Source organism: Peromyscus californicus, unplaced genomic scaffold (genome assembly GCF_007827085.1).
Source record: "Peromyscus californicus insignis strain IS unplaced genomic scaffold, ASM782708v3 Scaffold_20__1_contigs__length_68692818, whole genome shotgun sequence".
NCBI classification, from domain to species: domain Eukaryota; kingdom Metazoa; phylum Chordata; class Mammalia; order Rodentia; family Cricetidae; genus Peromyscus; species Peromyscus californicus.
The window spans coordinates 21,281,154-21,307,258 of record NW_026294503.1 but is presented as its reverse complement, the minus strand read 5'-3'; the positions used below and the strand labels follow the sequence as shown (position 1 = coordinate 21,307,258).

General features: G+C 44.2%; 1 protein-coding gene across 1 annotated transcript in view; it reads right to left on the bottom strand.

Annotated features, from left to right (window-relative positions):
- Positions 1 to 26,105, bottom strand: part of Deptor (DEP domain containing MTOR interacting protein) — a 152,237-nt gene that overhangs the window by 81,185 nt on the left and 44,947 nt on the right. The window contains exons 2-3 of the mRNA XM_052749203.1: positions 15,454 to 15,632; positions 12,914 to 13,037 (exon numbers count right to left, since the gene is read on the bottom strand). Coding sequence (XP_052605163.1) covers positions 12,914 to 13,037; positions 15,454 to 15,632 — 303 coding nt within the window. The remainder of the gene's footprint in view (positions 1 to 12,913; positions 13,038 to 15,453; positions 15,633 to 26,105) is intronic.

The window sequence follows — 26,105 nt, the reverse complement described above, 5'->3', positions numbered from 1 at the left end:
GGCTGAACCACGGAACTGAAGGTGATACAGGAGAGATGAAGGGAGCCATGAACTAACTAGTCAGTGGACCACGTGTCGGTTTCAACCATCTTAAAATATGAGATGCACAATCAGTGAAAATACAAACAATGGAAATGACAAGCAGACCACCAACACGTGGCTTCCCCATTTACAGGACATGGACAGTTCAGCCCTCCTGAACTAGAAGCAGTTAAGATCTCCATTCTGATCCAAGGACTGACCAATCAGGGTCCAGTTGGGAAGTAACAGGATCATACAAATGCGCTAACAAAAGTCAGTTGATAGCCCAGCATGGTGGCATAAGCTTGAACCTAGCATCCAGGAGGTGGCAACTGGAAGATGAGTCAGGGGTTCAGGCCATGTTCCAGGAGACTACACACTGAGTTTGGAGCTACCAGGGTGTGGTGGTTTGAATGAAAATGGCCCCCATAGCCTCATAGGGAGTGGCATTATCATTGGAGGCTTGGCCTTACTAGAGGAAGTGTGTCACTGGGGGGTGAGCTTTGAGGTTTCAGAAGCTAAAGCCAGACCCAGGGTTGTTCTCTCCTCCTGCTGCCTGCTGATCCAGATGCAGAACTCTCAGCTACTTCTCCAGTACCATGTCTGCCTGCAGGCCACCATATTTCCCACCATGATGATAATGGACTAAACCTGTGAAACTATAAGCCAGCCCCAATGAAATGTTTTCCTTATTAAGAGTTGCTGTGGTCATGGTGTCTCTTCACAGCAATAGAAACCCTAACTAAGACACAGGGCCACATGACTCACTCAAAATAAATAAATGGCAAACATAGCAATATAACAGAAAGGGCAGTGTGCAATCAAGGAGCTACTACAGCCAAGAGGAGGGCTAAGGAGAACTAGGAGGGGTGATGAGGCTCAGGTCTAGCCAATTGGGTTGGTCATGATCATTAATATCACTAGCCCTGATGGTTATGGGAAAGGGTTTATATAGGGCCCAGAGGACAGATGTCAGGAGAGGGCTGCTTGCCCACCACTGTGGCCATTCAACAGTGGGCTGGGAGCAGAGGAATTCATCACAGTGCCTCCCATTGATGGAGCCAGACGAAAAGGCAGGAGCCCACGAAGCCTGTTGAGGTCGTTCATACTGGTCAGCCTTTGGGACCTTGGAAATGGGGAGAGAAATGATCTGAAAGATGGACAGAAATATTCCACACAGGCCAAGAATCTTAGCTTGGGTAATTACTAGGTCACATTTCATATACATGGAAAAATACCCTATGTGTTAAAATCCATAAGTCCTACTGTAGATGAAACTCCATTAGGCTGGTCCTCATGATGCAGCTGTAGGGTAGACACTTTCTTCCCATAACATACGAAAAAACAGACTTAGAAAGGAGATTTGCCAGCGAGTGACAGGAAAGGAACTCTGGCCCACCCTCCTTTGATTTCAGAAATCCTGAATTTATCCCCCACTCTATCAAATCGAAAGTAACCATAGAGAAGTAACTCTAGGGCATGGAGGAGCATTTAGCAGAAGTTAGCAGTGCTATCAGACTCCACTTACTGGACCTGGTCTCCTGTTCAAATGGCCACTTGTTTGCCTTTAAATGAAGTCATTTCTTCTAAACAATCAACCAGAGCTAGAAAGCTGGGGATGACAACCTCGGCCTGAGGACTCCTGACAAGCACAGATGGTTGTTTCCTGATCTGCATATTAACAAAGCTCTAATTTCACTGAAGACACACCAGGCAGAAGGTGACATCCCTCCTAAAGGAGGGAAGTGGGGTTTCTACCGCCACTTGGCGTAAACCAAGTGACACTTTTCCCAGGCTCATTTAAAAGTCTATTAAAGGGCCCAGGGAGATGGTTCAGTGGGTCCGGTGTTTGCTATGCAAGTGTGAGGACTTGGAGTTTGGGTCCCCGGAACCACATAAAGCCAGACAGACACAGCGGCATGCGCATGTAATACCATAGCTTCTAAGGCAAGGTGGGAGGCAGACACAGGAGAGCCCTTGGAAGCCCAGGGATCAGCTGGTATGACGTATGCAATTGCAAACAAGGGACTCCACCTCACACAAGGTGGAGAGCCAGGACGAACATCTGAGACTGTTCTCTTACCTCTACATGAGCAACAGGGCACATATGCACCTGTGCACTCACACACATGCATGAATATGCGCACACACAAACACACACACACACACATTTTTTTGAGTAGTCTACTAAAGGATAAGGATGTGGCTCAATTGGTAGAGAGCTTACCTAGCATGCACAAAGCTCTTGGTTTGGTGCATAGCACCATAGGAAACCAGGAATAGTGGAGCACACCTGTAATCCTAGTATTCAGGAAGTAGGGGCAGGAGAACTAGAGCTTGAAAAGTCATTCTCAACGACATAGACAGTTCAAAGCTAGCCTAGATTACACGGATCCTGTCTCAAAACTAAAAGCAAAAAGCCAAGGTGCGAACTCTTGACTCTGCACTGCTAAGGGCAAGATGAAAACAGACTGAGAACTTCACCTCAGTTTTGGCCAAAACAGTAATTAAATTCATTTTTCTATTTTAAAACACATAATGCTCTCTTTTTTTTTTTTGTTTGTTTGTTTGTTTGTAATGCTCTCTTAATGTGGCAAGGCAGTTGAACCCAGATCCAGGCTTTATGGCAAAGGACTCATACCCCAAGACCACTTAAATTTTTGTTCTCAATTTTTTTTTTTTTTTGTTTTTTTTTGTTTTGTTGGTTGGTTGGTTTATTGAGACAGGGTTTCTCTGTGTAGCTCCGGCTGTCCTGGCACTTGCTCTGTAGACCAGGCTGGCCTCAAACTCAGAGATTCGCTTGCCTCTGCCTCCCAAGTGCTGGGATAAAAGGCATGTGCCACCACCGCCTACTTAGTCTAATGTTTTTTAAGTACCCTATGAAAAGCGAGGATAGCCATTTCAAAACACTTAAGTTTTAAAAGTTTTCCGTTGGAATGGTGGTGAAAGGCTGTATTACCAGCATTGGTAAAAGGAGAGGAGCAGGTCAGCCTTGGTTATGTAATGACTTCCAGGACAGCCTAGGCTACGTAAGACCCTATCTCATTTATTTATTTATTTATCTATCTATCTATCTATCTATCTATCTATCTATCTGTATCTATCTATCTATCTATCTATCTATCTATCTGCCTGTCTATTTTTATTTATTTATTAATCTATTTATTTATTTATTTGTCTGTCTCTATCTATCTATCTATCTATCTATCTATCTATCTATCTATCTATCTATCTATCTATGTGAGTTTGAGACCAGCCGGGCTACATAGCAAGTACCAAGCCAGTCTGGGCTAAAACCAATCTCCAAACAAACAAACAAACGTTTGAGAGGTAATTATTGCTCCCTAATGATCAGCCACAATATTCAATTAATTTGTGCACTGTAGCCATCAGGAGACAACTCTCCACAGACCTCTCACATTTCCTCAAGGCCTGCAAACTGAAGCAGCTTTTGTTCAGACTGGCTTCTCAAGGGGGTTCACAGAACAAACGGGCCTGGAAGACACTGTCCCTTTTCTTAACAGAAAGGCAGATATGTTTTCTGCTAGTCTGCAAACAGAGTGTCTCAGTCTGGGACAGACAGCAGGGTGGCCTGAAGACCATTAAGGCCTCCAGGCTTAGGGTTCTTCTGTACACAACCCACTGTGTGCATACGCAATGGTCACCAGCCATTGTGCTGTCTGCGGGAACCAAACCGGCCACATGATGGGACTTTGCCCATTGTCACTGTTAAGAGTCATAAACTAGCAGCTGTCATGTCCTTGTTGGCATTCTGGCCTGCTCCTTGGGTAGGCATCCTGACGTAAAGCCCCCTTTAAGAGGAAACCCCACCCCCTTCTTCTTCTCCTTCTTCTTCTTTCCCTTTCCCTCTCTCCTCTCTACGTGGCAGCGCGTACCTCAGCTCTCCTTTCTCTCCTCCCCTCACTCCGCCCCATCTCTCTATTCGCACTCTATTATAATAAACTTTCCATGTGGATGCGTATCTGCCATGTGAGTAATTTTCCACCGGGCCATGCTGCCATCCACTGCACCCCCGCATGGTGTACCTCGCTCGCTACAGGGGTGCCTTGGTCCAAAAGCTGCGAAGGCCTCTCTGCACTGTATCTTAACAGTCCTGACCTAGGGTTTCTTGTTTTGTTTTGTTTTTGTTTTTGTTTTTGAGACAGGGTTTCTCTGTGTAGTTTTGGCGCCTCTCCTGGATCTCACTCTGTAGCCCAGGCTGGCCTTGAACTCACAGAGATCCGCCTGGCTCTGCCTCCCGAGTGCTGGGATTAAAGGTGTGCACCATCACTGCCCAGCTTTCACCTAGGGTTTCTTATCTTCTACAAGTTCCCATGAATGGTTACCGGTAAACTTGCTGGCAGGGAAGTATGGCAAAACTGCAGTCAGAAGTTAACAGTTCCTTTTTTTGTTTTTACGGGCATTCGTGTTTTGCTTGCAGGTACGTCTGTGTGGGGTGTCAGGTCCCCTGGAACTGGAGCTACAGACAGTTGTGAGCCACCGCGTGGGTGCTGGGAATTGAACCCAGGCCCTCTGTGTTGTGGGCCGCAGAAGTATGAAGTAGAAATTCCGCTGACTGTGGCAAAAGCTAATGCTTGGAAGAAAACAAGGGTCTTCCAGAGGATAAAGCCAAGGCTCAAGGAGTCTTGGTGATTGGCTTTTGAATATCAAGCCGTTTTCCAGCAATAAATTTTTTGTGTGCTATTGTAGCTTTTTCCATTCCTAGTACAGTGTGGATTGATCGTTTTTTGGGGCATAGTTCTTCCCTATACAATTAAGGTATTTGGATGACAGTCACACAGGCAAGGCTTCCTTCTTCCAGGTTTTTTTGTGTCTCTTTTTGTTTTTAGCATTAGAATCAGATATCTCCTTTCGATAGCATCCAAGGCCAGGGCCAGCTCCAGACACAAGCATTTTATCTGAGATACCTCTCAAACATCCAAGGATAAACAGCGGACAGAATAAGCATTCCAGACCACCTGCCGGTCTCCCGAATTAAGGTAAATATCCATACGGAGACAGGACACAGTTATGTACACAGCTTTGTTTCTTGTGCAAATTAAGCTCAGACCCTCCTTTCTTACACAGACTTGTGGTATCTCTAGACTTCCCTTTTGACACTGAACTTAGAACAAAGGGCTTTTTGCATACCAGGTGTATCAAGCTGTGCCACAGCTGCCTAGATACCCCGGCCCCGCCAGAAAATGGCAGATAGAGCCCTAAAGAAATATAGGCCATTTTATTTTACTCATGATTTATTCTAACATTATAGACTCCTAACATTTTACCTAACCACTTCTAGGAACATAGTTTGAGCACATAATTTCCCTTTTTCTGATATATTAACTGGTTTAAGCTCTTAGTTGACCCCACCTCCTTTAGCCACTCCCCTTTTGGGTAGGAAAAGAAAGCCTGACAGTCACTGCCTGAGGTAAACTCTTATCTGCCTTGATGACCCTGTAAGAATTCAAGCCTGGTGACCTTGCTTGGGCCAGAGATTTGCTGCTTTGTATGGGTCTATAACTGAAAGCCTCAGAGACTCAGGGGAGGACTAGTGGAATGAGATGGAGGACGGGGAAGAACTAGATGGGAGAATTACGATAGAATTTAGAGAGTATGGCAGAAAAATGTAGAGAGATATCAGCAAGAAAGGAGCTAAGTATGAGAACAGAATTAAAGCGGTGGAGATAGATTTTTGACTCAGAAGAATAAAGTGAATGGACTAAAGAGCTCGATGTACTTAGATTCATTCCCTCAGATTAATTCTCGCTGCTGGTAGCGTCTCTTCTGGAACCATGGGAAAAAGACTATTAGAGGCTGGACCCCAGTAGTCTTTAATACCTCTGGAAGAGCAGTCAGTGCTCTTAACCACTGAGCCATCTCACCAGCCCCATGTGAACAGTTCCTTTTTTTTTTTAGAGGCAGGGTTTCTCTGTGGTGTTTTGGTGCCTGTCCTGGATCTCACTTTGTAGACCAGGTTGGCCTCGAACTCACAGAGATCTGCCTGGCTCTGCCTCCCGAGTGCTGGGATTAAAGGAATGCGCCACCACCGCCCGGCAACAGTTTCTTAACATGAGTGACTGAATATCAAAGTCACCCTGGTCACATAAACAGTGGTGAAAGATAACTTTTAACCCAGTAGTATCAAAATCATTGGACACCTCAAATACACAAAGGCAAGAAATATTTTATTATTATTATAAGATTCTATGTAGCAGCTGGGTATGGTGGTGCACACCTTTAATACCAGCACTGGGGAGGCAGAAGAAGGTAGATCTCTGAAATATGAAGCCAGTTTAGTCTAAATATTGAGTTCCAGGACAGCCATGGCTATAGAGTGAGACCCTTTCTCAGAAAAAAAAAAAAAGGTTCTACGCTACACACTGCCATAGCGTACCTATGAAGGGGGGAATGTGAGTTTAAGGCCAACCTGAGCTATACAACAAAACCCTGTCTCAAGCCAAGGGGAAAAAAAAAGATTCTGTGAAACCACTAATCAGGCTGCCTATTAAACTGAAGATGTCCATAGCATAATGGAAAATGTTTTGTTACAGTTTGCCAAATAGTTGAAATATTTCAAGCTAAAATTTGAATTAAGTTGCAGAACTGAAGATATCAGTTTGGGTTCGTGCCTATAATCCCAGCACTTGGGAGACAGAGGCAAGAGTACGGCCAGAAGTTTGAGACCATGCTGGTCTACATAGCAAATTTGAGGTCAGCTAGGCCTACATAGACCTATCTCCAAACAAACAACCTGAGTAACCAACCAACTGACCAACCGACCAACCTCAGTCTGAAAAAACGTTTGCAAGCTGGAAACAGAAGAAGATGGGCGTAAAGATGTGCTGGGGAGTTAGTTGACTCATCCAGGGAAATGTTTGCCAGGAAAGCATGAGGAACTGAGTTCAGATCCCCCACTTAAAGGCCCCAGTGCTGGGAAGGTGGTAACAGGAGGGTCCCTGGGGCATGTAGGCAGCCAGTCCAGCCCATCGATGAGCTCCTGATTCAGTGAGAGACAGTCCCTAAGAACAGACAGTGAGAAAAATGCCTGAAGCTGACTTCTGGCCTCCATACACAATTGCATACACCCAGATGCATCCTCCCAGTCCCACACAAAAGCCTTAAAGGCATTCCCCCTGCCAAGTTATTTATTTGTTTGTTTGTTTGTTTGTTTTTAGGGGTGCATGTACACCCAAGTGTGTGTGTGTGTGTGTGTGTGTGTGTGTGTGTGTGTGTGTTTGTGTGTCTGTGTGTGGTGTGGTGCATGCCATGTTCATGGGGGTGCCAGCACATACCAAAAGATGGCATCTTGTCCCCAGGGACTGAAATTACAGGCAGCTGTGAGCCACCAGATGTAGGTGCTAAGAACCAAATGTGGGTCGTCTGGAAGAGCAGAAAGTGCTTCTAACTGCTAAGCTATTTCTCCAGCCCCAGAAGTGTTTAAGAAACATCTCTAGCTCTCTATCTGAGGGTCTCTATTAACTATTTCAATTTCTCTAGATCTTATGTCCCCAGTTTTACAATGGAATTAATTATACCTGCTGGGTATATCACTCCAAATTGTAAGGGAAGTCAAGCATAACAATGTATAAGATGCTTTGTGCTGGGTGGTGGTGGCTCATACCTGCCTTTAATCCCAGTACTTAGAGGCAAAGGCAAGTGGATCTCTGAGTTCGAGGCCAGCCTGGTCTACAGAGTGAGTTCCAGGACTGCACAGAGAAACCCTGTCTTGAAAAACAAAAACAGCAAAAAAGAAAAAAAAAAAAAAAAAAAGATGCTTTGTAAGCTCTAGAGGCCAGACAAGGTAAACAGGCTGGCTATTGTCGCTTGCCATTAAGCAGCTCTCTCATGCCAGGAGTTCAGAGGCTCCCAGAAACAACTCAGAAAATTCTTTGTACATTCAACAATATTCACTGTGCCAGGCACTGAGAAAGAACAAAAGAACCATCCTGGGACACATGGCAGAGAAGATAAAACGCACAGAAGGGCCCTGGCTCACTGGAGATGGTTTTGCCCTCTGATTCCTCTTTGGTCATGTAGAAGAGAAAAATGGAGCCACGCAGTGGGAAGCCACAGATCTGAGGGTGCTCATCCGTTACCATTCTTCAATCAGGTCCAAAGCCCTAAGCAGGATAAAGAGGCTGGTGGCTGGAGAGAGAATTCTTACTGCCGAGAAAGCCAAGGTCCCTCGGATAAAAGAACAAGGAAAGAGCCCACCTAAGACAAATAGGATATTCACCAGACATAGAGGGGAATGTAACGCTACATTAAATCAGGTGAAACTAGAACTGAGAAGTCACTCCTAGATTTGAAGACGATCAAGGTTAATTCAAAGTGTTCTCTTCAACAACTACGTTAGGTAAGATTACAACATTACAATGCTTCTCCTTTCCTTTCCTCTCCCCAAATCCTCCCCATATACTACTTCCCACTTTCCTTCAAATTTATGACCTCAAATGGATGGAACTAGAGAAAAAAAATCATCCTCAGTGAGGTAACCCAGACCCCAAAAGACTAACATGGTGTGTACTCATAAGTGGATATTAGGTGTAAAGGATAACCAGCCTACAATCCACAGCCCCAGAGAGACTAGGTAACAAAGAGGACCCAAAGAGGGATGCAAGGATTTCCCTGGGAAGAGGAAATAGAAGAGATCTCCTGGGTAAACTGGGGGCGAGCACGGAGTCGGGGGTGTGGGGCAGGGTGAGAACATGAGGGATTGGGTTGGGTGGGTTAGGGGCAGGACAGAGGGGGAGAGTAATGGAAGAGATGTCTTGATGGGGTGGGGGATGGGATTTGGGACTAGGGAGAAACCTGGTGCCAGTGAAACTCCCAGGAACCCATAAGGATGACCCCCAGCTAAGACTCCTAGCAATAGTAAAGAGGGTGCCTGAATTGGCCTGTGATCAGACTGATGACTACCCTAATTGTCATCAGAGAGCCTTCATCCAGTAACTGATGAAAGCAGATGCAGAGATCCACAGCCAAGCACTGGCCCAAACTTTGGGAATCTTGCTGAAGAGAGGGAGAAGGGATTGTACGAGACAAGCATGGCCAAGGTCATAACCGGGGAACCCACAGAGACAGCTGACCTGAGATCATGGGCGCTCACAGACTCTAGACCGACAGCTAGGAGCCTACCTGAGACTGACCTAGACCCTCTGTATGTGTGTGACTCTTGTGTAGCTTGGTCTGTTTGTGGGGCTCCTAGCAGTGGAATCAGGACCTGTCCCTGGCACTTAAACTGGCTTTTGGGAACCTGTTCCCCATGCTGTATTGCCTCGCCCAGCCTTGACGCAGGGGGAGGAGCTTGTTCCTGCCTCATATTGATGTGCCATGTTTTGTTGACTCCCACGGGAGGCCTGCCCCTTTCTGAACAGAGATGGAGGAGGAGTGGATGCGGGGAGGGTAGCAGAACGGAAGGGGGAGGGAACGGGAGGAGTGGAGGGAGGGGAAATTGTGATCGGGATATAAAATAAATGAAAATTTTTAATGAATAAAAAAATTCAGCCGGGCAGTGGTGGCGCACGCCTTTAATCCCAGCACTCGGGAGGCAGAGGCAGGCGGATCTCTGTGAGTTCGAGGCCAGCCTGGGCTACCAAGTGAGTTCCAGGAAAGGCGCAAAGCTACTCAGAGAAACCCTGTCTCGAAAAACAAAAAAACAAAAACAAAAAAAAAAAAAAAAAAAAAAAAAATTCATGGCCTCTTCTTTCATTAATTGTTAATGCATGTATATATGTATATGTATACGCATATATACCCTACTCAGTTCATATAATATGACCTGTATGTATGTTCTCAGGACTGACCATGTAGAACTGGACAACCAGTTGGTGTGCTTTTCCCTGGAGAAGACCACTTCTCCCACTTTTAGGTTTCCTGGGTTAATTATAATTCTTTGTGTAGGGTTGAGGCCTTGTGAGCTTTCTTCCCCCGCCCGCTTGGGCATGTTCACTGACTGGGGTCATCCTTGTTCAGTTCACATCGGGGCTGTCACGTTGGCGAGACTTTATGGATGTAGCTTCTGACCTTCCTAGGAGACACCATCTCACAGCAACCGAGCTCCCTGATCCTCTGGCTCTTAACAATTTTCTCAACCCCTCTTCCGCAATGTTCCCCGAGCCTTAGATGCAGAGTGTTTTGTAGATGTATCCCATGGGGGACTGAGCTCCACAACTCTGCATTTTGATTGGTTTTGCATTTCTAGTGGTCTCCGTCTGTTGCAAAGAGAAATTTCCTTGATGGGGAGTAAGGAGAACACTTATCTGTAGGTATAAGGCCAAATGTTTATAGATTGTTGTTAGGGATTGTGCTGGCTTAATAAATCAGTGGTTGTAGATTTTCCTCCAGTCACCAAGACTTCACTAAGCACTGAGTAGTTAGCTAGGCTTCTAGCACCAGGCACGACTCCTTTCTCATTGAGTACCATCAGAAAGCTGTTGGCTACTGCTGCACTCTTAGGTGATGGTGCCATGCTGGTGGTAGATGTGGTTCATCGGTGTCATCATTGGGTAGGACTGTTGATTACCTCCCTCCTTTGGAAGCTTGCACGGTTCCTTCTGGTACCAGGAAAGCTAATCCTCAGGGAGGAGGCATGAAGCTCAGATCCACATCAAGGGTCTTATTTAGAGAACGTCAGGGACACTGGCCCTGAAGCAGGATCTTATTATGCTTATGTCTGTCTGTGGGTCCCAGTACACTGTCAATAAAATTTTACAGAAAATTCTCTACCTGGACAAGTTACAAATCCTCTGCCACATTTTACAGTAAGCTGTATTCTGGAGTAAATGTTTATTCACTCATGTGATCTCAATAAAGGGAAATGAGAAGGATTTAGGACTTATTGTCAGCCAAGTGGCAATACTCCTAGGAGTTAGGCTTCTGGATTCAAATTGCAGCTGTGATTTATTAGTTGAACCTTGGACAAGAGACATACCTTGCCTGTCCCTTTCCCCCACCATAAAACAGGGACAATATCTAAATCAGCCATGCTATAGTAATTCAATAACCTCTACTACTCAGGCTCTCGGATGAGTATTTTGCAATCAGTAAATACCTACTATTATTACCTTAAAAAGAGAATAATGAAAGGAACACGTATCTCAAAAGACATTCATGTGTAAATGTTAGAGACACCCCCAAAGAAGGGTTCTATGGAAAATACAGTAGGAAAAAAAAAAATTCCTTTAGTTCTAAAAATGTAAATAAGGTATCTGAATAGATTGCCAACTATCACTTTTAATGCTATAAAAGTATATGAAACTTAGAAAATAACAAATGTGCTGAAATTCATAGAAAGATCCCCTATAAAACAAGGAGAATGCATACAACGGAAGAGTCCATTTCAAAAGTCCCAAAGTTTGTTCCAAACATGATCCAGCAACCCGAAGCCGAGGCCAAGGTCTGTGAGGCCGCAGCTGGGCCACTCAGGGTCAAATACATATTAAATATCTTTGTCCTCATCCTGATTTCACAAGCAATCTGGAGAAATAACTTCACTTGTAACTTGAGACACTGAGTATTAGTGACGAGAAAGTAAACGGCAGGCACAGAGAACCCTGGAATATTGGTCAACTCACACACGAGAAAAACAAAACAAAACCAACCAAACAAACAAAAAGACCAAAGTCACGGTCCCTCTCTACCTCCTCCTGGGTCTTCCACATGTTAGGCAACTGTGTGCATCTGAGACACATCCCTGGCCTCTATTTATAATTTTCAGCAAATGTTCACCATATAATTGGCTAGGCACAGGTGGGCCAGGCTGGAAGAGATGCAAATGTAGCTGGCAGGGAGGTCAGTGCTGGAGTCCACGAAGCATGTGCAAGCCCTGTGTTCACGACTAACATTGAATCTTAGCTCTTAATCCTCTTGATCCTTTGTCTAGCTTCTTAAACCCTCACTGTAGCCCCTACACCCACCCCCTGCCACCCACTGTATAGCAGGTGACACTTGTGCGTCTTTTATGTGACAAATATGTGTTTTCAGAATGTTCAAAGCCCTGCAAGGCAGCCAGGATTAACGAATGGCATTGTCTCCGAGATCCTTTCTAAAAATGTTGCCCTGGATAAAAATAAGGATGGTTAGAAGAGCGAGAGGCCAGAGAAAGGAGACTAGCGCTGAGACACACCTCCTGGGAGGTTCCAGACTTGTCAGCTGACTACTCCTGTGCTATGGATGGCATGTTTCAGCTTCCAGAAGGCTGAGAGACGGTCCTCGCAGATCCTGCTCCATGAAGCACTCACTCGCTTGCTCACTCCCAGTACTGATCACCTGACATGACCCCAGCCTTCCCCCATGCACAGCATGTACAAGACTGAATCCTGAGATTCAGCAACCGTCACACCTAATCAAATAAGGAAAAGGCGATGGGCGTCACTTGACGGCAAACGTCAAAGAGCACCCTTCTGTTCTCACTTCTGGAGTTTTGTGCAATGGTCGTAAGTACCAGAAATACAATTTTGATAAAGAATTAAGACGCTTATGAAACCAACTTTGACTTCTGGCGAAGAGAAAGGTAACTAACTATATGACAGAGTTTTCTCCTATTAAAAGGAGCAGTTATGTAAGCAGCCCACATGGAAGAGCCCCACTGGAGTTGACATGGTAAAAGACAGACAGGTGAGCTGCTGTGGAAGCTCAGGTGATACAGCACTTGCCCCGTGTTCTATTCTCAGCACCATATACAACAAGGAACAGTGGCACACAGTTGTAATCCCAGCAGGTAGAGGCAGAAGGGTCAGAAATCCAAGGTCATCCTTTGGCTATCGAGGGCTTGGATTCAACGTAAGATCCTTTTTCAAAATGAATAAATAAATTAACAAGCCAGCAACGGAAAGATAGAGCCCACTTCCTTTTTTTCCAAGTCAAGATAAGATGACAGTGGACCTACTTTTCATACAGCCTCTGTCCTCTCATGAAGGCCTTCACTTCGTTGTCCAGCGGGAAGGTACCGTCATCCTTTCTGAAGCGGTAGAAGAGTTTTACATCCTTGAATTCCTTGTGCTCATCACACACTGAAACACAATACACACGGGGGGAAATGAGAGACAGAAGATTCAAATCCATCTCACCGCTTAATTCTTGCTCACACAGGTATCAACTGTAGGGTAGAGTGAGTGCTATTTACTGAGTGCTCTCGCTCAGCGCTGTGAGCATCACCGCCGTTATCATCATCATCATGTATGGAAAGGCTCACAAAGTTCACTTCATCACTTATCCCAGAGTCTTCAGAAGCATGAACACTAAAACAACATGAGCCTCAAAGAAAGTAAATCAAAGCTAGACGAGGTGGCATACACCTCCAAGCCCTGTACTCAGGAGGCTGAGACAGAGAATCACTGGTTTGAGGCCATCTGAGGCTACAGGGGATGACCCTTTTGTCAGAATACCAAAAGTGATACAAAGAGAAACATCAGCATATAACTAAAGGATGCTGGGGATTTGTTAGGTTAAAGGATGTTAGGGACAGGTTAGGGAAAACTGCAGTGGGAATGTGATGGAGGAGTCCTTGAGACCCCAGCTTTGGGAAATCCAAGCTGCCCTGAACTATCTGTAAGTAGAACCCTAAGAGTGAGCAAACAAAAATAAGGAGAATTTTTATCTTAGCTTAGAGGAACAACATTGTGCAAGTGTCTAGGCCAGGCTGAGACTTCAAGGACATACTGTCCTAGGGTTTCTACTGCTGTAATAAAACACCATGACCAAAAGCAACTTGGGGAGGAAGCGGTTTATTATATCTTACACGTCCAGCTAACAGTCCCTCACCGAGGGAAATCTGCACAGGAACTGAAGCAGAAGTCATTGAAGAATGCTGCTTACTGGGTGTCCCTGCATGGTTTGCTCAGCCTACCTTCTGATACCACCCAAGACCACTATCCAGATGTGGCACTGCCCATAGTGAGCTGGGCCCCCCCCCCCCATCAACTTTCAACTTAAAAAATGCACCACAGGCTTGCCCACAGGGCGATATGGAAGCAGTTTCTTAATTGAGGTTCCCCCTCCCTAAGTGACTCTAGCTTGTGTCAAGTCAACAGAAAACTAGCCGACATGCACATGTTCATGAATGTTCATTGAACCATTGAGAGGGTGACGGTTTGAATGGTAATGGCCCCCATAGGCTCATATATCTGCACGCTTAGTCCCCAGTTGTTGAACTATTTAGGAAAGACTGGGAAGTGGGTCCTTGCAGGAGATGTGCCACTGGGGGTGGCCTCTGAGGTTTCAAAAGCCCAATCCAGGCCCAGTGTCTCTCTTTCTGCTTTCTACCTGCTGATCAGAATATAAAGTACTTAGCTACTACTCCAGCACCAGCTCTGTCTAGCCATGACAATCATAGACAAACCCTCTAAAACTGTAAGCAAGTCCCATTTAAATTCTTTCCTTTATAAAAGTTGCCTTGGTAGCCAGGCGGGTGGTGGCACATGCCTTTAATCCCGGCACTTGGGAGGCAGAGCCAGGTGGATCTCTGTGAGTTCGAGGCCAGCCTGATCTACAGAGCGAGATCCAGGACAGGCACCAAAACTACACAGAGAAACCTTGCCTCAAAAAAAAAAAAAAAAAAAAAAAAAAAAAAAAAGTTGCCTTGGTCATGGTGTCTCCTAGCAAGAGAACAGTAACTAAGACAGAGTAACAGCCAAAACTTATAAACAACCCGAATGTCCCTTAACTGAACAGCTAAAACTACAATGACCTATCCATGGCACACTGTACATCCAACAGTATACATAGCATACCATGCATACAACAGCAAAATGAACAGCCAGAGATATGGACCTTGAGATCAGGGAAGAGATCATAAGGGAGTTGGAAAACAGAGAGGATCACCAATACAAGTGCTAAGAAGGCAGATGGAGAGATAACTCAGAGAGAGAGAAAATCAGGTGGGGGTGGAGTGGGGACAGGTATGAACAGTGGAGAGAGGCCCGAAAGATAACAAAATACAAAGACACACATTTATGAAGATACCACATGGGAACCTTGGTTTGTCTGCTAACCTAAAAAAACAATAATTTCAGAGACGTGGACTGTCAACACTGGTGAATTTGACACACAGCATGCTGATCAAGTTGCAAAGAGTAAACATGCATCATTTTGAAGGCTCAAATATGGCACACTGTCTAGGAAAGCATGAAAATAAACAGAGTATCTCTTGGAGGCAGGAGTCCTTGGGAAGAGGTACTGAAGAGATAATTTAAAGTAAAACTGTTTATTTGTTTACTAATTAACATTTGATTTTTGTGGACACAGGGTCTCACATAGCCCAGACTGGCCTCAAACACATTATTTAGCCAAGAATGGCCTCGAACTTCTGATCCCCCTGCCTCTGCATGTGCCATCACTCCTTCCTCTTATTTCATAATGGGTACATCTACGCAATCGATGTGGTCTTCATGGCCTCTCCAGACACCTTGCCTGAGCCGCCTCACTCACCATGATGAATGATGCCCCGGTCGGCTAGTTTCTGCATGAGTTTTATTGCCGTCTCTCGGTCAGAGGCCTCCTTGTGTTCAATCAACCAGTCAATGAGTTCTTTCGCGACAAAGCAGTTTGGGTAGGTTTTGAGATGATGTCGTCTATCTTTAATAACCTTTTCTTCATGGAGCCTCAGCCTAAAAAAATGAACAAGAATGTGAGGAAGGTTGCTGGCAAGGGGAATTCCTAAACCAATCCCACGGGGAAGTAACCAAATACGTTGGAGACCTCCATCTAGTCAAAACCCTCTCTTCATCACAGGTCACTCACAATCCTCCAGTATTTGCATCCACACATTCATATGACCTATGTGCATTCATTCATTCATTCATATGACAAAGACCCAGGCATGCCCATCAGGGACTTCTAGGCACTAGAGGCATGCATCAGAAAACACAGCCAAACAAGCTTGCCTTTGGGGGCATTTTTTTTTTTCCTCCAGTAGGGACTATAGCTATGTTTTTGTTTGTGGGTTGGTTGGTTTTTGAGACAGGGTCTCATGGGACCCAGACTGGTCACAAACTTGATTTGCAGCCAAAGATGACCTTGGATTCCTGATTTTCATGCCCCCACCTCGGACTCCAGTCATGTGCCACCACACCTAGTTTACTGGAGCTAATCTTGGTGCAAGGTTTACTGCCTTCCACAAGTTGATCTGAGCACTTTATAGTGAGTGATTAGCTCACACAATGCTCACAACAATCCACCAGCAGTTAGTACTTCCCTCGTTCTTCAACAGTGGAGACTGAGATTTGTTGCAGAATAGTATTTTAACTAAGCAAAGATGTGTTACATTTGTTTGTGCTGCGGAATATTACTTTAACTGTGTACAGGTGCATTACTTTTGTTTAGGCTGCATTTGTTAATTATGTAAAGACGTGCTGCATTTGCTTCACCTTGCCTGCCTAAGGCACCTGAGTGGTCTAATAAAGAGCTGAATGGCCAATAGCTAGATACAGAAAATGATAGGCGGGGCTGGCAGGGAGAGAGAATAAATAGGAGGAGAAATCTAGGCTTGAAAAAAAGAATGGGAAGAATAAGAAAAGAAGGAAGAGAGAACGAGGGAGATGCTTGGGGGCAGAAGCCAGGCAAATGCCAGCCAGCAGACATAGAGAAGCTGGGAAAGTAAGATATACACTAAGAAAGGTAATAAGGCAAAATGTAGATAAAGAGAAACAGATTAAGTTAAAAGAACTAGCCAGAAATGTGCCTAAGGTAGGCCAAGCATTCAAAACTAATAAGTCTCTGTGTCATGATTTGGGAGCTGGTTGGTGGCTTAAAAGAAAAAGCCTGGTACAGAGGTCCTTCAATTAAATGACTTGTCTAAACCTGTACGGCTAACAAGTCTCGAAAATGAGATCCGAGGCCTGTCGTTGTCCCTGAGTTCATCAGGCTGCCTCCAGCTAAAGATGGATAAATGAAAAGTCAAGGAGAAATCGATTAAAGCTGTTGGGCAAAGAAAATACAACTCACTTCCAGGCTGGTAAATTAGTGGAAAGGGCTTGGTGGGAGTTCCCCCTCCTTTTTCATGATTTCACAAAGGAACTATGGACCTGCCTTTTCTTTAAGGTTTCTGCCGCTTACAATATTTTTTTTAAAAATCATCCTTGCATTTCCTTTTTATTTCTCAAATGAAGGAAATGAATGGGTGACCCACAAGGTCGCCTTCTACCATCCTCTTACCTGATTTCTGTGTTTCATGATGCATATTCTGAACAGTGCTGAACAGTCTTGGGAAATGGAAAGCCTCATAAAGGATTGCATGATTCTGACAAGTGATTTAAGGGCTCCCCCACCCCCCACCAGTAAAGTGGAGAGTTTAGATAGACTTTTATCCCTGGCCATGTTGAGATTTAGGGGTGGGTATGCCAAGCAGAAACCCAGCAGAGTGGATCCCTCACAGGGACAGTTCTAATGAAGGAGACTGAAGGGCTGGAGGTGTGGTGCTCAGTGGAAAAGTATGTGCCCAGTGTGTGTAGATGAGAGAGAGGGAGAAAGCCGGGTGTGGGGAGAGAGAGAGAGAGAGAGAGAGAGAGAGAGAGAGAGAGAGAGAGAGAGAGAGATCCTATTCTTGTCTAGTTTTTTGTTTTGTTTTGTATTGTTTTTTTGTTTGTTTGTTTGTTTGTTTGTTTGTTTTGGGGTCTCATGTATGCCAGACTACTCTCAAAATCCATATGTAGCTAAAGATGACCTTGAACTTCTGAACCTCTTGCCTCTACCTCCCAAGTGATAAGAGTAGGAGGGAATGGGAGGTGGTTTGGGGGGGAATGGCTGAAGGGGTGGGAAGAAGGAAGAAGGGGATCTGTGATTGATATGTAAAATGAATTAAAAAAAATTTTTTTTTCCGAGACAGGGTTTCCCTGTGTAGTTTTGGTGCCTGTCCTGGATCTTGCTCTGTAGACTACGCTGGCCTCCAACTCACAGAGATCCACCTGGTTCTGTCTCCCGAGTGCTAGGATTAAAGGAGTGCACCACCACTGCCCGGCTAAAAAATTTCTTAATAAAAAGAATACAGGTATGTACTACATGCTCAATTTTTTTTGTATGCCAGGCAAGTACGCTACCAATTGACCCACATCCCAGTCTTCTGGGGGGAGGTAGGGTGGAGTCTTTCATACCACCGCACTGGGGTAAAACATGCTTTGTAGCTAAGGATGACCTTGAGCTCATGATCCTTCTGCCTCTACCCTCCAAGTGCTAGGATTACAGAATGCATCACCATGCCTACTTTGAATGGGTTTTGATATCTCAGAAGGTGTCCCAAGCGGGGAGTATACCCAACCAAAATCTCCGAGGCTTAGGTGTTCTTTGCGATCCAACTGCCACAGAACAAATTGTATTCTCCTCAAATTCACACCTGCCCCCTCAGTTGACTTTTCAATCCCACGTATTCTGTGAGTCTGTTTAGGGAATGGGTTTCTAAAGATGGAATTAAGAACTGGGGATGGAGGTCAGAGGCAAAACACTTCCCTAGTACATGCAAGGGTCTAGAGAGCAGCCCCTAATCCACTATGACTGAAAATGGGGACATAGGCCTATGAAGATGCAGGGAGACTGTCACCATCTGCACATCAAGGATGCCTCAGGAGGACAATGCACCTTGATGTTGTATTTCCAGGCTCCAGGATAGATAAAAGTTTCAACCACATCGTCCACGTAGCTATACAGGTCCACAAACTAACACAGCCACTGAAGGTTGATGACTTCAAGACCCGGGAGTGGCCTGAGAAGGAAAGATGCCAGGACTCAGGCTCTGCAGGGGCCTAGGCCATAGAGATGGGGAGTAAGGACCGTCCCCAGAGGTGGGAACTACATAGAAAAAGGACAATGAGTTCAAGTGAGTTTCTAGTCCAGGCCTAACGTCGTACCAAACAAACATTTTCACACGTGTTAAATGATCCACTCTCAAAGTCATTCACCTATCTGGAATCTCATTTTTCTCACTTGTAAAAGAAGGGTTTTAAACAAGTGAGTGATCATGTGATCTCTATATGGTTGATGTTGAAATTCCTGCTTAATCTAACTTCATCCACCTCTTCTCTGCACTGACTTCCCTTGGGAAAACCATCCATTTTCCCATATCAATTCAAGCAGTTCATATGTGATTGGGCTAAGCCCCAACATGTGACCCAGGCTTACCAATGATAACATGCTATTTATTTCCTCAGGCTCTAAGTTTGGTTCATGAACGAGCATGTACTTTAGACACGGCAATTGTGAAGCTTTTTCTATAAGTTACTAGACTTTATATTATATGTCTCAGATAAGTATGAGGATGCCTACAATCATCAGCACCAGAGTACTGTGGCAATCATGGGCTACATCACAAGATCCCAACTCAAACAAACAAAACAAACTAGCTACTGGCCATTCTTGCATTGATAAAGACTGCATGCCCAAGGAAAACCTTTCAACACAGAACAAAGCAGTCATAATATAATAACAGATACAAACAGATCAAGAGAAAAGTTCTGCCGGGCATGACAGAATATGTCTGTAATTTCAACACTCTGGGAAGGAGGCAGGAGGATTGTTAGTTTGAGGTCAGCCTAGGTTATGGAGAGAACTTATCACTAAAACACAAAACAACAATAGCAAAGAGAAATCTTTCCAATAGCCCTACCTGAGCACCTGAAATCAACAGTCCACAAAGCCAGTGAACTTGTATTTAAGTAACATGAACCACCATGTTGCCTACCCTTTGATGAGGTTAATTAGGTGCCTATTCTACCAAAAAGGTCCTAAATCTCCCACTGGATGACTGAATGGCTCTATGACACTCAATGTTGCCACTTCTGTGCCTCCAGAGCTGTGTAACCTGAACACAGTGGTCCCAGAGCTCCCAGAGCAGATGTTTGCTTTCCATTCTCCATCTTCCCACTCTACTCTGTTGCTGCTGTTATTATGGCTAGCTAGTACCTTCATTTGGATTTTTGAGATGGGGCCTTACTGTGTAGCCTGGCTATCTTGTTGACATATCATTCACTCATTGCCTTTGTTCCTGAACTCAAATAGTCCCTTCCATCTGCTGCTTCTTCTATGCTACCATGATCCCCTAATCTAGCTTGTATAAAACACCAATGAAAAATTCAGGGGCTGCAAAGACGGCTCAGCAGTGAAGAGTATGTGTTGTTTAGCTTTCTATGGGCCCACGGTGGATCGCCAAAATGTTGTTTTTGCTCTTTATTCTTTGCTCTTTTGGGGGTCCACCACCAAGCTCCCAAATAAATTACACACACAGAGGCTTATTATTACTTATAAATGCCCAGCCTTAGCTTAGCTTGTTGCTAGCCAGTTTTCCTTAAATTATCCCATCTACCTTTTGCCTCTGGGCTTTTTCCTTTTCTTCTGTAAATCTTTCTTTCACTCTTTCTGGGTGGCTGACTTATGGCTGGCCCCTTCTTTTCTGGCTCCTTGGTCTCTTTCTCTTTCTTCTCTCCTCCCACATTTCTCCTCCTATTTATTCTCTCTGCCTTCCAGCCCCGCCTATCCTTTCTCCTGCCTCACTATTGGCCATTCAGCTCTTTATTAGACCAATAAAGTGTTTTAGACAGGCAAAGTAACACAGCTTCACAGAGTTAAACAAATGCAACATAAAAGAACACAATGTATCTTTGCATCATTATACAAATATTCCACAGCATCAACAAATGTAACACATCTTAAAATAATATTCTACAACAAGTATGTCCTGCTTTTGCAAAGGACCCATGTTAGGTGATTCATAACCACCTATAACTCCCTCTTCAGGGGATCTGATGACCTCTTCCAGACTCCACAGGCATCTGTACTCCCATGTGCACACTGTCACCCCTTCCACATAGCCATATAATTACAAAAAAAAAATGAATCTTTGAAAAAAATGAATTCAGAAGTTTTGGCAGAAGCCGAATATGAACCTCCATGAGTAAGGAAACTAAGTGTTTGGGTATGGAATTTTTGACATCTATTTTCATTACTCAAAGACTGTTTTGTGTGCAAATAAATAACTGACAGCACATGTGGGTACTTAATGAGAACATTCAGCCACTTACGATTATCTAAGACCCAAGAGTCGAAACATGCTATAGTGCTCACAATGAAAGGACGGAGCAATGACTCCACTAGTAAGACATGAAAATGCCAGTGTGGGGGAGGGGTGGGAATGGGGGGATGGGGATAATTCTAAGCATCATCATCCAACAGGCTAAAGAAGGCCCATAAGATGGCAGTGACAAAGCAGGATTGCTTAATTTACCAAGAATGTGGGCATGAAAGGTAGAGGCAGGAGTTTACCAAGGTCTTTTTATCAAGGTCATCCTCAACTAATGGTAAGTTGAAGGCTAGGCAGGGCCCTGTTTTAGATGCTGCTGCAGTAGCAGCAGCAACACACACAGAGATACACACACACACACACACAGAGATACACACACATCCACACACACATACCACAGATACACACATACATCCACACACAGATACACACACACACATATACACATACCACATATCCACACACACACACACATCCACACACACACCTACACACACACACACACACACACACACACACATAGGAGTGGAGAGAGACTGGAGAAGGAGAGAAGTTAGGAAACCCAACTAAATTTGAACTTCAGAGAAACAACAAAATGTTTCTTTTATTATAAGCATGGCCCAAATGCTGCGTAAGACCTACTTATACTAAAGAACAATTATTCATTAGCTCTGCAATTCAAATTTTATTGAGTACTCTCCATCTAATCTGGCAGTCCTATAGGGGACATGTTTTATTAAACACAGAAGTATATTAGGATTAATATTTTATAGGGGCAAGAAAGAGATTTACATTGATAGGAAGGGACAATTTGAGTCCTTACTGCTTTCTCTTCTAGGAAAAACTACTTATATAATTTTGTTGAAAATACCTGACTCATTGTGTTTATCTCCTTCTTCCAGAAAGTACTTTGGCCCATGTGCTTGGAGCCAAACCCTAGCCTTGACGTACTGAGGACCTGGTGAGAGATACAACCTTAAAGATTATGAACTTGGAAAGCTGATACGATAAAACCAGAGTACAAAATCCCCAGCTCTTACTATTGAGCCAAATGACTAGAAAACAGGCCTGGGGGGATGCTCAGGAGGAAAAGGTACTGTGCAAGTCTGGAAACCTGAGTTCGGTCCTTCAAACCATGCAACAGTGGGAAGAAAGAACTTACTGCACAAAGGTGTTCTGACCTCCACATTTGCACCATGCCTATGCAGACAGACAGACAGACACACACACACACAGAGATAATTATAATAAACCTTTTTTTTTTTTTAAGTTTTTTGAGACAGGGTTTCTCTGTGTAACTTTGCGCCTTTCCTGGAACTCACTCTGTAGCCCAGGCTGGCCTCGAACTCACAGAGATCCGCCTGCCTCTGCCTCCCGAGTGCTGGGATTAAAGGCGTGCGCCACCACCGCCTGGCTATAATAAACCTTTTTTTAAAAAGAGGCAGATGTAAAACAGACAACAAATTTGGCTAGAAGTAAAACTAACTCCATGTTTGTGTGTGTGTGTGTGTGTGTGTGTGTGTGTGTGTGTGTGTGTGTGTGTGTGTTGCTTTTTGACACAGGGTCTCAGTATACAGCCCAGGTTAGCCTCAAACATAGGACCCTCTGTCCTCCTCAGTCTCCTGGAGGGTTGAAATTACAGACAAGCATGTTTAATGTCTGTAAATGTTTTTAAAGTTGTGGGGCTAGAGGACAGGAAAGAGACTGAGGTCCAGAAGGCTCTACAGTGAAGCTTCAAAATTAGCATCTGAGAAAAACCTGTTGGCCAAGAGGAAAGATGGAAACCTAGTGCCCAGATCTCCAGAACTGGAGGGGAACACTGGGGCAGGTACAGGTGTAGACACACCAGCGTCTAAAAGTGACCCATGACTCACAATACTAAAACATATACCCCTGTGTGGAGACTTAAAATGCTGATGAGACACCCACGGAACGAAGCCATATGTTGAACTACGTGTAACAGAGCACACACAAGAAAGCCTGCCCTATGCCAGCGACCCTACAAACCTCCCTATGGAACACACAGTCTCCAATTCTTTGTGCCCACCACTTTTGAGTTTCTAAACTTTCTCCCCATCCCTATTCACTCGCTTCGTCAGAAATATATAGTTTTTTATAATAACCCATCCCTGCTGCTGCTGCCAACTGCAGGTCTCTGTCCAATGTTCTGATCTGGGACACAAGAAACCAGAATCCCTCAGGAGGTGCCCACTGATCCCTGTGTCCACTGCTGCCAGTACCAGCCAGGGAAACAGGCAGGGGTTCCACAATGACAAGGTGGGCAATGACAAGCAGGCTCTCAGCACACAGAAGCCTTGGTGCTGTGTTGGCACCATCTCCACCTAGCAAAATGAACCTAGGATGGGAAGCCGGGCAGAGGCACAGAAGCAAGACTCCTTCCAGTTACCTTGGTCAATACTGTTAAGAATGATAAGCGGTGCTGGTTACCTCGTGGAAAGGTCACGAGTCATGACAAAACCCAGTATCAGAGCTTTATTAGGAGGCGGGTGTGTGTGTGGCGGGGGGACAACAAAAGAACCAGGCCTGGGGAGAAGCACGTGCAGATAGCAGAGAGAGAGACAGAGAAGAGATAGTGGCAGGGGAGAGAACAGAGAAAGGGGGGGGATGTGCTGTGGGATGTTCTGTATGGCAAATGTGTTGCTGATTAGTCAATAAATAAAACACTGATTGGCCATTGGCTAGGCAGGAAGTATAGGCGGGACAAGGAGGAGAATAAAGCTGGGAAGTGGAAGGCTGAGTGAGAGAGACACTGCCAGCCGCCACGATGACAAACAGCATGTGAAGATGCCAGTAAGCCACGAGCCATGTGGCAAGGTATAGATTAATGGAAATGGATAAATTTAAGCTGTAAGAACAGTTAACAAGAAGCCTGCCATGGCCATACAGTTTGTAACTAATATAAGTCTCTGTGTTTACTTGGTCGGGTCTGAGTGGCTGTGGGACTGGCAGGTGAGAGAGATTTATCGTGACTGTGGGCCAGGCAGGAAAAGTCTAGCTACAAATGGCGCCCAACGTGGGGCCCGAACCCACGACCCTGAGATTAAGAGTCTCATGCGGTGAAGTAAAAGATCATCCTCCAATGTGACATCTCTACAAGTTGTAAGAAAAATTTAACAATCAAGGTTGGGGTAGGGTTCTGTTTTTGTCTTTCCAGGATAATGGAAATACCCATCTTCCAAAAATCATAAGGCCTTGGATATCCAGATGTTTACAGCAGAAAGAATCTATTGGTACCAATCTACACACAGTAAAATCTCACTGGCTAACATCTATCTCTCTATCAATCTAGAAAAGTTGTGGTTCCAATTCAATATAAGCCAAGCTGGCTTTGGAGATGGAATTGGCTCACTCCTTCTCTAAACCCAAGCACATTGCTAAAAGAAAAGTTTGAGAGATTCTTCAGTCCCATATCAGAAGAGCCCTCTGGTGTGGGACAGAAGGAAACCAATAAAAAGGGACCATTGTCTTCTAGATTCTAATTCTCCCCATGCTTACTCTTGATTTCTCAGAATTCTTTCTTACATGCTATGTCCTCTTTAAATCCAAATCTTCCATTTTGATAACAAATAAGTTTTTCTAATAGCAATCTCAGAAGTCTCCAGAAGGAAGATGGGGCCCCAACAACAACTCTACCCAATCCAGAATGATGCCATGGTAATCATCATCATACTACACTTCTTACCAGAATTTCAGACAATCTTACCCATTACTCTAAGACTTGCTGCAGAACCTACAGGTAGTCTAACTGTGATTTAACTATCTGAGCTTTCTCACAGTACCCAACAGAGATAACATCACCCCCTAAACAGCAGGAAGCAATTCTAAGAAAACGACGCCCTTTCTCCCTTAGGTTTCATAATTCTCAGGGTTATGGATGATGGTTATAGCGTTGGGGGTGGAAGGAAATATTAAACTCAGTATTCTAAAAAAAAAAAAATAAAAAGAAGAAATGGAATGGATAGGTATAAGGTATTATGGTAGATTATTATGTATACTAGTAAACAAATTTAGTAAAATAGCAGCCTTAGATTATTTGCACTGTAATTTGCACTGTTATGGATTCTTATATGTTGATACAAATGTAAACTATTTTTATATTCCTGTTTAAGATCATTTGTATATTGATACAAATACAGAACTGTATTTGTTATAATGTACATATATTTCTACTCTTATTTGAAATATTTGTATATTGATACAAATGTGAATTTATATCTGTCATACTTTATGTATGTTCTACTTCTGTTTAGGATATTCAGTATATTGATATATATTTAAGATTATTGTCATATTGCATATCGCACTATATACTCCTACCTCTGTTATAACATCTTGTGTATTGTCACAATTTTGAAGTCATCGTTCTTTACCATACACTTGCTTATAGACTGTTTACCTTGTTTACGTGAAGCCTTAGTCCTTAAGTTATTTCGGTAGATAAGACTTATAGATTTATAGTCACCTATGCTTGTCATCTCTATAGTTACGTTAGTTAGGCTATCCAGATTTACAGATACATAGGTCAGATGGACAGGTAATCTTCAAACACTTCATAGACCTGGAGAATATGGCATTTAAATAACTTAGAATTCTGTTGATGTGAGACACAATTGCTCCTGGCTGCACCAATTTGATCCCGAGAGAATGTTGGGCTTCTAAGACATTTCCATTTGGAAGTTTGTCTTCTTGGCACAAAATGGCCTACTGGGTAAAGAACTGCCCTTGCCTCGATGGCTGACAGTACAAATGCAATGCTATCCTTTCTGGACAAGCGGGACACAAGGAAAGCGACCACTGTACTCTGCCAAGACAGGGTAAGATGGTCTTTCAGAATTCCTGCTTCTAAAAATGGTCTGTCAGATACTTTAGGCCTGTAGCCAATTTGAATGCACCAACAATGCTGAGAAACATTAGGTGACTGTCCAGGCTGCCAGCTGTCTCAGTCTACTCTTGCAAGATTCCCAGAAGTTGCTTGCATCCATCTACCATTTCTCAGGTACCATTATATTCCTTCTCAGGTCTTTGATGGGATTGAAGACTAGCAGTTATAGTTACA